This window comes from Mesocricetus auratus, unplaced genomic scaffold (assembly GCF_017639785.1).
Source record: "Mesocricetus auratus isolate SY011 unplaced genomic scaffold, BCM_Maur_2.0 Super-Scaffold_100024, whole genome shotgun sequence".
Classification (NCBI taxonomy): Eukaryota; Metazoa; Chordata; class Mammalia; order Rodentia; family Cricetidae; genus Mesocricetus; species Mesocricetus auratus.
Genome location: NW_024429205.1, coordinates 18,144,558 through 18,156,905, shown reverse-complemented (window position 1 = coordinate 18,156,905; position 12,348 = coordinate 18,144,558). Strand labels below are relative to the sequence as shown.

The window sequence follows — 12,348 nt, the reverse complement described above, 5'->3', positions numbered from 1 at the left end:
CGTGTGTCACCATGCCCGTTTGTTTGTTTGGAATTTTTGCATTGTCATTTCTTAATCATCACAGACACTAAAGTCTAAATTAAAGGAAGTTTATTGCAAGAGCAGTGATAGTGATTCCTCAGTGTCTTCCTTGGGACCTCTCAGAAGAATTCCTGCCCGCAGGGAACTCATCTAAAGCTGTCTTCTTTTGTGGGTTCTTGCACAAAGCAGCAATCAAGATGTGTGGTTGTCATACCCTTTTGAAAGTGACAAAAGAAAAAAGTTGAGTGTGCCCTAAGGATAAAGGGCCTAGAGGACCAGGAAGTTCCTTGGCTATGGGAGCTGATCCCCCTAAGCCTCTCTAGCAGCAAGTTGGTGCCTCTCACAGAATCTAGCCTCAATTCTTTAGACACTCCCTCTCAGATCATCTCATGACTTCAGATCACATATCAGATGATACAAATATGCATGTCCAGCCTAGTATCTCTATCTTCTCTGACCTCCAGGCAACATCCACCTGCCTACTTCACAGCTCCTCTGGGGGTTGAGTTAAAAGACAATTATTGCTAAATATAGCTGAATATTACTAAAATACACTTGATTTTAGTCTTGGTATCTTTTAGGGAGTAAATGTTACATTCTAAATGTGTGAAGGTAAGTCTTACAGGATTTACAAAAGAATCAAGAACCTGTGTGTGTGTGTGTGTGTGTGTGTGTGTGTGTGTGTGTATGAGAGAGATCTTCCTTTAAGTAGTATAGAAAACTACCTTGATCAGAGTGTGATCACTACTTCCTTACTTGTTCATCTGTTTGTTTCCCTTTTTTTTTTTTTTTTTTTTTTTTGGTTTTTACGAGACAGGGTTTCTCTGTATTGTTTTGGAGGCTGTCGGTCCAGCCCGGCATCAAACTGACAGAGATCCGTCTGCTTCTGCCTCCGAGTGCTGGGATTAAGGGTGTGCGCCACCCCTGCCCAGCTCTGCTTGTCTTTTGAAAGAGAGACTGCTGGAGACTGAATCATCCACATGCTAGTAAGTGCTCTCCATTGGGCTACATCCTTAGCCTTAGAGCACCAGGCTATATCCCTAGCCCCAACATGTTTAAATGAACAGCTAGAGAAAAGGCTAACTTACTTCAAGCGTACCCTATAATGTATTATAACGGTAAAAGGCATCTTTCATTTAGCCCCAGAAAACACTCTATTTCTGCACTTCTTCCTTCATCTCTCCAAGTTCCACTCACACTTCTGTAGTCATGAGTAGGACCAGCATCCATCCAGGCCCCTCAACACAAAAACCTCAACAACACAGTTGTCTTTGGTTTCTTGCTTTACTCATTTCTCAAATCAAATGCTAATACGCTCTGTCAGCTTGCTCACTCCTCAGGTCCCATGACCACAGCTATCACTAGACCTCAGGTCATTATGCTCTGGACCCAGTGCCCTGACCCACCAGCTAGACTGTTCCGGCTTGTGTATAACTGGCTACAAAGCAGTCATGTTCTTCATTTTATAATGTTATTTTGTCAGGTGTAGTGGTGCACACCTGTAATCCTAGCACATGGAAAATGGAGGCAAAGGGATAAGGAATTTAAGACCACTGTTAGCTATATAAAGAGTTCAAGGCCAGTCTAGGCTACATGAAATCATGAAACCCTGTCTCTAAGAAACTAGACAACAACTAATTTAAAAAATGAAAGGAAAACAAACTACAAAAAAAAACTTCCCCCAAAAGTTACTTAGGTGTGTGTGTCTACTCAAAACTTCCGAATGGCTTCCATATGAGTGGTGTCTACCTCTTCTCCAGTCCCCTCTTGTCAGCCTCACTCCCTCCTCAAGCTGCTGTGTCAATCTTTCCTGGACACACTTCCCCTGAAACTCTCCATGGCCCAGCTTCAGATTCTTTTCTTTCTTTTTCTTTTTTCCTTTTTCTTTTCCCAAGACAGAGATTCTCTGAGTAGCTCTGGCTGTCCTGGAGCTCTTTGCAGAACAGGCTGGCCTCTCAGAGATGTGTCTGCCTCTGCCTCTGCCTCTGCCTCCCAAGTACTGGGACTGAAGGCGTGCGCCACCATGCCTGGTCCACCCTCAGTTTCTAAGGCCCCTGTACAATGTCATCTCTTCCAGGAAGCACTTCCTGATTTCCCATTTAAAATAACGTCCTTGCCCATCTCTTCCTTGCTGCCCGTATCTACTGTCTTCTCCTCACTTCATTACCTCAGCCGTAAGACGTTTATTTTGTTTGCCATCTTTACCATCAAATGGAAGCTCCACAAGAGCAGATTTACCTATTGCTCACCACATGGCTCCAGTCCCTTAAACCCTGCCTGACTCAGAACAGGACTTTGTTAAAATGTATGGGAACATGGAAAAATACTAAACAACAGCAGGTAAAGAAGGTAAAACATAGTGCTGACAGGTTTAGTAAACTTTCATGAGTAGATTTTAAAATCTTTTATATGGGACACAGCAGTGGGAAGGAAAACTGAAGTATACCCTCTAGACTAGATGTGTCCAAGTGGGCGCCAGACTAGGTCTGTCAAATGACATCACAATTCTGTAGTTACCTTGAGATGGGAGGTCTCTATGAACACCTGTGTCTCTAGACATTTTACATTTCCTTCTTAGAGCTTACTGCTTTTAGTACTGGCCCTTTTGAAAACTAATTCTTAATTGAATTAAAAGAAACACTTCAGGGGGCCTAGGTTGACTACAGGTAAATGGGAGAGAGAAGGTAAAGGTGGTAGAAAGATTGACCTATCAGGAGTCAACTCAGGAGCCAAGGAACTACTAGAAAGTTTGGCCCACTGGGCATGTCCACACTATGTGGCTCCACCAGGCTGCAAGGACACACTCTGCACTGCCTCTGGGCGACACCTGTCTTAGTTTCTTTTACTCTATCACTCACTAGAGATGTTCTCAACTGCATCTAGTTTCTAAAAAGACTACTATATCAAGTCAAGCTTGAACTGGTATCAGCAAGTGCTGCCCCATGTATCACAAAATGGGACTGACTGTCCCAGCTCTCACCGAATCCTGGTTAGTACTCACGGCATCCTAGTCCCCATCCCTTTCTACCTCCTGGCAGAGGTCTGCAGAAGAATGGTGACCTTCAGAACTGATCCCTTTGGAACTCGAGCTCTTTCCCTCCTGGAGACACAGAGCTTCACTGTCCAGAGAGGAGAGCCCTTTGTTTCTGTAAGAAGAACCCGGGACAATCCTTTTAACATTTAACTCAGAAGAAAATATTTTCACTTAAAATCTATGTTTATGAGATACATACATACATATATATGCATTTTATGAAAAGAAAGCTAAAAGAGGAACCACCTTGCTCTAGCATTATTTTTGTTGGAACTCCTGTGCTGTCATGAAACAGCTGAGCGATGGTTCTTCGTCCTCAGCCCCTCAGCGCTGTGCATTTGCTATCCCTGAAGAGGTCTAAACTGACCCAAAACAAGCCATATCTAGTGAAACTGGTCCTCCAAATCCTGGTCACAGTAAACCCATCTTGCAGCAGGCTGCTGTTTAGCTGTTCTTATGCCAGACTCCAGCTAAACAAGCCATCCTGCGCATGTCTGCACAGTGTTTGCCAAAACTAGCTGAGCCTCTAAGAACAAGGATGGAATACACATAAATGTATCTATCTTTCCCAGAGACTGTTTTCTGCGACTCACGTTGTCCAAGCCTGTAGTTACCTATGCTGCTTTAATACTAGGTAGCACTCTAAGTTTACATGAATTCTGCTTTAGACATAAAGTCATACATAGGACAGGACCTGGAGCTAGCAACTAAGAAGAAGAGGAAGAATGGAACCGGCCATACTTACTCACTGCTCCATAAGTAACCTCTAATAAATTCATTTTACTCATTAAGATGAAGTTGGGGGATACCTCAATCCCAGCACTTGAGAGACAAGAGCAGGTGGATCTCTGAGTTCTAGGCCAGCCTGGTTTACACAGTGAGTTCCAGGGCAGGGCCCAAGATAGGGCTTTATGAAGAAACCCTATCTCGAAAAACAAAATAAAACAAACAAACAAGAAAAAGGATAAATTTGAATGAGTCATTTTGGAGTTGTTCACACCAGTCCAAGTCTGGGAGCAGATAGTAATTTTATAATTCCCCCCAAAATTACACAATACCTGCCTTCTCCACACTTATTGCCATCACACACAATAGTTAAATACATAATAAATATAATTTAGACAGAACATTTTAAGATGCTAGCTATCTAAACTCTTACTCAAATTTGTTTATTCTGTTGGAAAGCACGGCTACTAGGGAGTATGGAAGAATTGTCTCCTCTGGACTCTAACATACAAGTAAATAGGGCCCAATTTCAACGTTTTCCCTTTAGTCCTCACTTTCAGACCCTATCCAAAGAACAAAACACTGCATCGTTAAGCTGCACTGCCAGAATACCAAGACATCCACGATGGGCAGCTATGTCATTAACATTGTCTGCTTCTACCTGGTGTTTTTTTAAAACAAGGAGGCTGGTCTTGAGCTTCAGGACTCAAATGGTCCTCCTTATCTCAGCCTCCAGTGTGCTTGGATCACAGGTGCATACCTCTGCACCCAATTCAATCTGGATTTACTTTAAACCACTCTAATGCCTGTGAGACAACTACTCAAGTCAATGTCCAGCATCTCCAATAGCCCAGCGTCTCCAATAGCCCGCCAGCTTCTGCCACACAGAATCTAACCGACCAAATTCTGACTTTATGAAGAAAAAGTAAAGGGAAACTTTGGTAGCTGACTTCAGAACATTTAGGAACAGAGAATTACAGGTTAACCTCCTATAAAAAGAAAGGCAGGCTCACTTCTCTTCTACCTTGCTAGGTTTTTGTTTTACTTTTAATTCTTGTTAGCAGCTAAATCAATGTCTTTTAGGATACTTAGAGCTGTGCAGTCATCTGCAGTCTAACTGTAGAACATTTCCACTCCCAAACCTTGTGCTCAATCAGACATTCCCAGTCTCACTCCCAGCCCTAGGTAACCTTTGTCTCCATAAGAATATTTCCCTTCTCGCCGGGCAGTGGTGGTGCACGCCTTTAATCCCAGCACTCGGGAGGCAGAGGCAGGCGGATCTCTGTGAGTTCAAGGCCGGGCTGGACCAATAGTCTCCAAAACAATACAGAGAAACCCTGTCTTGTAAAAAAAAAAAAAAGAAAGAAAAGAAAAAAAAAGAATATGTCCCTTCTCTCATCATTTCATATGCCATGGTGTACACCAGTACTTCTTTATAATTGCCAACACTGTATCATGTGGGTACACAACACTGAGTTTCTCTACTTATTAGCTAATAAACATTTGAGTTTCCAGTTACTGTTTATCATGAATATACCTATCAGCCTATAAGTGGATATATGTTTTTTTTCTTTTTTAATTTTGGTTTTTTCGAAACAGAGTTTTTCTATGTTACCATTCTGGCTGTCCTGGAACTCAAGTTGTAGGCCAGGCTAGCCTTGAACTCACAGAGATCTACCTGTCTCTGCCTTGGCTACTGGAATTAAAGGCGAGACCATCACTGACCAGATGGATCTATGTTTTCATTTCTTCTGAATATAAACCTGGCAGTAGGCTGAGCATAGTAGTGTAAGCCTTTAATCCCAGAACTGTATAGGCAGAGTCAAGCAGATATACAGAGTTCCTAGTCTGCCAGGACTACACAGTGAGAACCATCACACACACACACACACACACACACACACACACACACACACACACACACACCCATGCAAATAAAATTAGCAGTAGAACTTATAGGTCACATGGTAGCAATGTTTATCACTTTGGAAAACTAACAAACTGTTTCCCAAAGCTTCCAAACTATTTTTGAACTCCCTCTAGCAATGAGGAAGGATCATAATATTTTTAATCAGATTATGAGAAGTTGCCTTTTTCTATAACTGTGTGGAGAAATCTCTATCTCCACACTGTTTTCTCACCCAGGATCTTGCTATGTAGCCCAGGCGTATCCAAAATTAAGATCTTCCTGCTTCAGCGTCCCAAGTACTAGGAATGCAGTTTTTTGTATGTGTGAAACCATTTCCCATATTGCACACATAAGTCTATGAACTACTTCCCCATTGTATCTTTTCACTTCAGTGCAATATTTTTCTAACTATATCTACCAAAACTAGTCTCAATTTAAAACTCTCATAACTTTAGTACAGTTGTAAACCTTCTCCCTGAGTACCATTTTTGTACTTGCTGTTTCTGTACTATTTGTTTCTTTAAACAATAAACACTAAAGAAAAATCCCCTTATCCTGACATGATGTTCAGACCTTGGCACTAACTCAAACAATCTGAAAGGGTGGATGGGAAGGCAACACAGCTAAGCATCTTAAACGAAAGGAGAACAAAATCATAAAATAACAGGCTTACTTGTGACTGACTGTCTTTTCTTCCTTCTGGGATTCCAGAAAATTAGGCACCCATATCAGTGGGTTCAAATTATAATCGCTGGCATTAAAATTCGCCCTCACTTTGATCCTTTAACAGGAGAACATCTGTCAGGATACTGCAAATCAGTGCTCATTTGCATTTAAGCACAAACTACATTTAGGAACTGACTACTACAAATATGGCCCAAAATAACATTACTTGGCACTGCTGTGCCTTCTCGATGACACTAGTTGTTTAAGAGTTTCTGAAACCATGATGGAGACTGACATGCTATTCACTGAGAACCAAGATTAGGCAGGTAAAGTTGAAGTCTTTCTATTCCTTGGGAGCTTATACTCTAATATAAAAAGAAGTCATAAAGCCTGACATGGTACAACAGGCCTGTATTCTCAGCCATTGGGAGGCAGAGGCAAAAAGACAGCCACAAGTATGGCAGCCATAGAACACATTTGATGACAGCTCTTAAACACCAGGCTGGAGGCCAGGCTCACTGTTAGAGAGCTTGCTCAACAAGCATGGAACCCTACATTCAACATATTTGCTCCAACTTAGAATTTTCTCTGACTTTGTGTCTGGCCCTCCAAGTCATAAAACTATATAAATCTTTTCTTTTATCATATCAATCTCTTATTTTATCCTTTTGCCATCACCCTGAGACCCTCACCCAGCATGGATTCCTATTTAAAAATAAACAAAAAGAAAAACAAAAAACTCAGGGCTGGCAACCTGGTTAAACTGTAAAATCTCTTTTCAAAATGACCTGTGTTTGGTTCCCAGCACACACTCTGACAGCTAGCTCACAATCACCTGTAACTACTGCACCAAGATGCCCAGCACTCTCTTCTGGACTCTGCACTCATGTTCATATACATACCCACACAGGCTCACACATATACACATAAATTCAAAATGAAACCTCCTTTAAGAAAAACAATGAAAGAAACTCCTTAAGGATCTGGAGAGTTGGCTCAGCTGTTAAAAGCACTGGCTGTTCTTCCAGAGGACCCAGGTTCTATTCCCAGCACCCTCACAGGCACCTCATAGCTGCCTGAACTCCAGTTCCAAGGGATCTGACACCTTCTTCTGGCTTCTGTGAGCTGCACACACATGGCATACTTTGTTTTTTTTTAAGGTCTGTAGAATGCTAAAGGCAACAACTATAATACCCAAACTTAGATCAACTTCTAATAAACCAATTATCCAAATACTAATGCATGGCAGAAGAGGCATGTCAGTTTCTACAGGAAAATACAGCATCTGCACTAGTTTTCCATCTCAAGTATCTGATACACAATCAAAAAATATAAAATTAAGGTCAATCGTGGTGGTGCATGCCTTTAAATCTAGCACTTAGGCAGCAGAGGCAGGAGGAGCTCCAGAGATGCGTTTGAGGCTAACCTGATGTACATGGGAAGTTCTAGGCCAGCCTGGGGTACAGTGGGAACCTGTCTCAAAAAAAAAAAAAAAAGAACAGTGACTGTTCTTCAAGAGGACCAAGGTTCAATGCCTAGTACCCACAGGGTGGCTCACATTTAACTCCAGTCTCAGGGTATCCAATACCCTCTTCTGACCCCTACAGGCACCAAGTACACACATCATGTATAAATAGACCTGCAGGCAAAACACCTTTTTAAATTATAAAGCATGCAAAAAAAAATAGGCAAAGTAAAATGCCTAGTCAAGACATAAAGCAATCAACAGAACCAGACTGAACTAAACTCAAAAATGATCCTAAAGTTGGATCTATCAATTGGAAATTTAAAGTGACTGTGGCTTTTGAAAAAATCTGGTTGAAAAAGTGAACAATGTGTACTAAAAGATGAAGAATTTAAGAAAAGATGAAAACATGAAAAGTCAAATAAGAATGCCAAAAATCATGCTATCACAGTTGGTGTGTCTGATGGGCTCATCAGTAGATAGCATACAACAAGGGCTTGTGAACCTACAGACAGCTCAACCAGAATCACTGAACCAAAACACATAAAGTAAAGCCAACCACTATCACGGTTTACAGAACTGTGGACGTTATCTATGGTCACACATGCACAGAATCTCAAAAATTAGAAGACAAATGGTACATGGAAAATATCTGAAGTAATAATGGTCTAAGTTTCCCCAAAATTAATAAAATGCATATAACAATAAAAATGAAAATGTCAGAGGACTCTAAGAGGAAAATAAAACTCGATACCTCATAGTCTATCTGATGAAAACCAAAATTGGGGAATCTTGATAGTATTCAAGAAAAATAACATACACAGAGGAAAATTTAAAACTAATCAATGAAAGATGTCACTGTCTCAAGAAAGAGTTTTCAAAGTTCAAGAAGCTTGAAACTTCTATTAGATCAATTATTACCTGCTCTTTTTACAAAATTCACTTTCTATGTAACTCATGGGTACTTTAAGCCATTCATTTGGAGTTATACATTGCCTTGAATTAGAAATACTCGGGAACCTGGAATGCAATTGGGCCTTCTCGATCTCTTTAAATTCTTTCATTGTATAGATTTTGCCTGCAAGAAAATCAGTAAGCTAAAATCAGCATGCTCAAATGCAACTGACCGCTCCAACAGAAGGAAATCATTTAAGAATTAAGTACCAGTCTCACACTGAAGAAGGGTTCTCTTTTCATCATCCTTGTTATATTGTGCTTTTTTCAAAGGATCACGAAATGGTGGCATGATAACCTACAAGAGAAGCACTTTTTTGAGGAATGGGCTGCAGATCTAAGTATTAATATTCAGTCCATCCTAGGCACACATGTGTTGTTCTAATGCCAGAGAGTTAAGAATATGGGATTTACGAACGTACACCCATTCTATAACACATTACAAAGAGATGGGGGCATTCTGACTCTTTTCTTATGAGATCATATAGGAGAGGAAAGGTTTGCTCTGTGTGTGGAGGGGGTCATGCATGAGTACATGTTAATGTGAGTGTATGTATGTATGTGTATGTATATATGTATGTGGGTGCATGGATATATGTGTATGCATATGGATGTATGTGTCTGTGGAGTGCAGAGGCTGACATCAGCTGACTCCCTCTGTCAGTCATTTTCCACCTTATTTTTTTGTGACAGGGTCTCTCACTGAACCAGAAGCTCCAGGGATCCATCTGTTACCATCTGCATTCTGTCTATGTCACCAGCACTGGGGAAACAGATCTATGCTATGACATCTGCCTTTCACAGGGTGTTAGGGACCAAAACTGGGGTCCTGTACTTGCGGGAGCAGGCATTATACTAACTAAACTATCTACTATCTACCCAATCCAAGACAAGGTTAGCTTGTATTTCAAAGTTTGGCTTCAGTCTTCAAAACTCTACACACACACACACACACACACACACACACACAGACACACACATTTCTAAATTTAAATTTTCACTTTCCTTTCCTTTAATTAATGGAAATACATATCCATATGTTCATCTTCATCTAACACCCACAAATCAACAACATAATAATTACATAAAACTAACTACATGCATTCAAAATGCAGATTATCTGTGAAACTTTAAAGCACAAAATGTTTTGCTGGCCAACATTACTAAAATTAAAATTCAACACAAGATCACCACATTCAGAAACAGTCACAGTCATGGCCTAGTCTGCTCCTATGAAACTCTACCACGCCTGAAGAGGCTACCTATGTGTCTTCCTGGCAATGGTTAGACTTGCTTTCTTGGGTAATTCTAACACAAGTATGCCTATCCAGATCTAACCGTGAGCAGACTGACCTCTACAGTCTCACTTTTACACAAGTTAAGGAGTGTTACTTACAGGACAGCAAGCATTAACTTGCTGTGAAAAGACAAAAATAGTGTTATCTTATTTTTTGTATGTGACTTTTTGACAAATTAGAACAAAGTTTTAAACTCTAAAGAGAGTAACAACAATCTAAAGTTCAATTAACTTCACCACATTTCCCTATCTGTGGTGATATATTATTTATGATTTATTAAAGCTTGCCTGAGGGTACAGAAAGCAAAGCTAGCAACAATCCATAGAACCGGGCGATGGTGATACACACCTTTAATCCCAGTAGCCCCACACTAGCTAGCTATCGAGTCAAGCAGTAGTGACACACACCTTTAATCCCGGGATTTAAGAGACAAGCAGATGATCTCTGTTAGTTCAAGGCCACACTGAGCTACATGAAATTGATCCAGTCCTAAAGAGAAACAGCTCACACAAAGGTGATCTCAGCAGTTTGGATCACAGGCCTCTAATCCCAGGATCTGAGAGGTATAAAAGGAAGAGGCAGCAGTCTGGGATTGCATTCAGAGGCTTGGTAGAGACAGGATTGCAGTCTGAGGTTTGGTGGGGAAATTTATTCTCCAGCCACAGGGGACAGGACAGCCCTTTCAGTTTGAGGTAGAGGTAAGACCTGGTGACCAGCGGCTTTGCTTTTCTGATCTTCAGATTGAAGCTTGAACCCCAATATCTGTATCTAGGTTTTTATTATTTGTGTTACACCAATCTACTGGATTTTTACACTTTGGGATATATAGTAGTGACTCAAGTTTTTAACTTGCAGACCACAGAACCTAAATGAAAATAACGTAATCTAGTAATTCTTTTAAAAAAAATCACTTTAAAACTTGCTATCATGCACACTTTGGCAGCACATATACTAAAAGTGAAACAATACAGAAAATGTTAGCATGACCCTGTATAAGGCAGACAAACTCATATAGCAATTTACATGTCTCTTAGGTCTGATTGAAACTGGGACTCATATAGCCCAGGCTGACCTGGAATGCAAGTATGTGTCACCATGCCAAGCTCTGCATTCCATATTGTTAAGAAACAAACCATACCTTGTTTCTAATCTAAATTTAAACTGAAAAATAAAGGAAAAAAAAGAAACAAACCATAATGACTTGTTGATAGCTCCAAAGAACTCTTCCTACTCAGCCAGAAGAACTATAATTACAGTCAAGCACATCCACACATATATAAAAAAACTTCATTAATAAATTAGCATTACTAAAATTACTTGAATGTAACCATATTTTTCTTAGACAGTGCTGGATGTGATGCTGAAGACAGAGGCCGATGGATCTATGTGAGTTTAAGGCCAGACTGGTCTACATAGGAAGCTCCAGGACAGCCAGGGCTAAACAGAGAAACCCTGTCTTGGAAATAAAAAATTCACTTTCCTCCAACTGCCAGGACATGATGGTCCCTTGCGTCCTCACTGTGTGACTGTAGGCCTCTGCTTCTTGTATGGTCCAGCTCATCCATGTTACACACTAGAGACCAGAACCATGCTTTGAGGGTCTGCCTGCAATCTCCTTGCCTGCTCTGCTCTAAATGCCTCCCTTAGAAGCCTCGTTCACTCATCTCTATCTGTGCTAGTTTGTTGTCTTGTCAACTTGACACAAGCAGGGTCGTTTGGGAAGGGGGAACTAAGGTTGAGAAAATGCTTCCATTTCCCTTTTGCTGACGCCTTCTGTCCGTGGGGAATGTCTGTCTTCTGAAGTCCTGCTGCTCTGCCGTCTGACACACCTGGTTCTTGCTCTGGCTGTTTATGCACATGCTGTCACTCTTAGGCTACAGAACTGATTCCTGTGTCTTTCCACCCTCACCAGTATCTACTGTCCTTAATGCCTTTAGGTTGCATACCCATGTACAGGAATAGATAAAATAACTTTCTGATCACAAATCATCTGCAGAGATAAGCATCACAAAATCATTTAAAGAGCAACACTCAGTCTGTGGGAAAATGACAGCATAGCAAGGTATGGTAAATGACTAGAGACTCATTATGCTCTGCTGCTCAAAGATTGATAACTTTGACAAATAACCTATCTGTGCTGTGCTCCCTCTTTAAGAGACAGCAGGGCTAGCATTATAGCTCAGTGGCAGAATAAATGCTTAATGTACAGAAAGAAAAGCAAACATTTGGTTAACACCAACTAGTTTTAAATAGATGAAGAAGGGGATCCAGAAAG

The 12,348-nt window shown here is 40.8% G+C and overlaps 1 protein-coding gene and 1 non-coding gene across 8 annotated transcripts in view; one reads left to right on the top strand and one right to left on the bottom strand.

The window, feature by feature from the left end:
- Positions 1 to 75: 75 nt before the first annotated feature.
- Positions 76 to 12,348, bottom strand: part of Fam228b (family with sequence similarity 228 member B) — an 18,570-nt gene continuing 6,297 nt past the window's right edge. For 4 of the 7 annotated variants that reach the window (XM_021232430.2, XM_040730891.1, XM_021232429.2 and 1 more), the window contains 5 exons: positions 8,986 to 9,073; positions 8,743 to 8,899; positions 6,364 to 6,471; positions 3,050 to 3,167; positions 76 to 236 (listed from right to left, as the gene is read on the bottom strand). In XM_021232430.2, the coding sequence (XP_021088089.1) occupies positions 168 to 236; positions 3,050 to 3,167; positions 6,364 to 6,471; positions 8,743 to 8,899; positions 8,986 to 9,073 (540 nt within the window). In that variant the 3' untranslated portion in view covers positions 76 to 167. Of the gene's footprint in view, positions 237 to 3,001; positions 3,168 to 6,363; positions 6,472 to 8,742; positions 8,900 to 8,985; positions 9,074 to 12,348 lie in introns of all 7 variants that reach the window. The other 3 variants (XM_021232431.2, XM_021232432.2, XM_040730893.1) reach the window with 3 other exon arrangements.
- LOC121133882 lies at positions 11,001 to 11,105 on the top strand. The gene has a single exon (XR_005870896.1). It is a non-coding gene; the product is annotated as a U6 spliceosomal RNA (small nuclear RNA).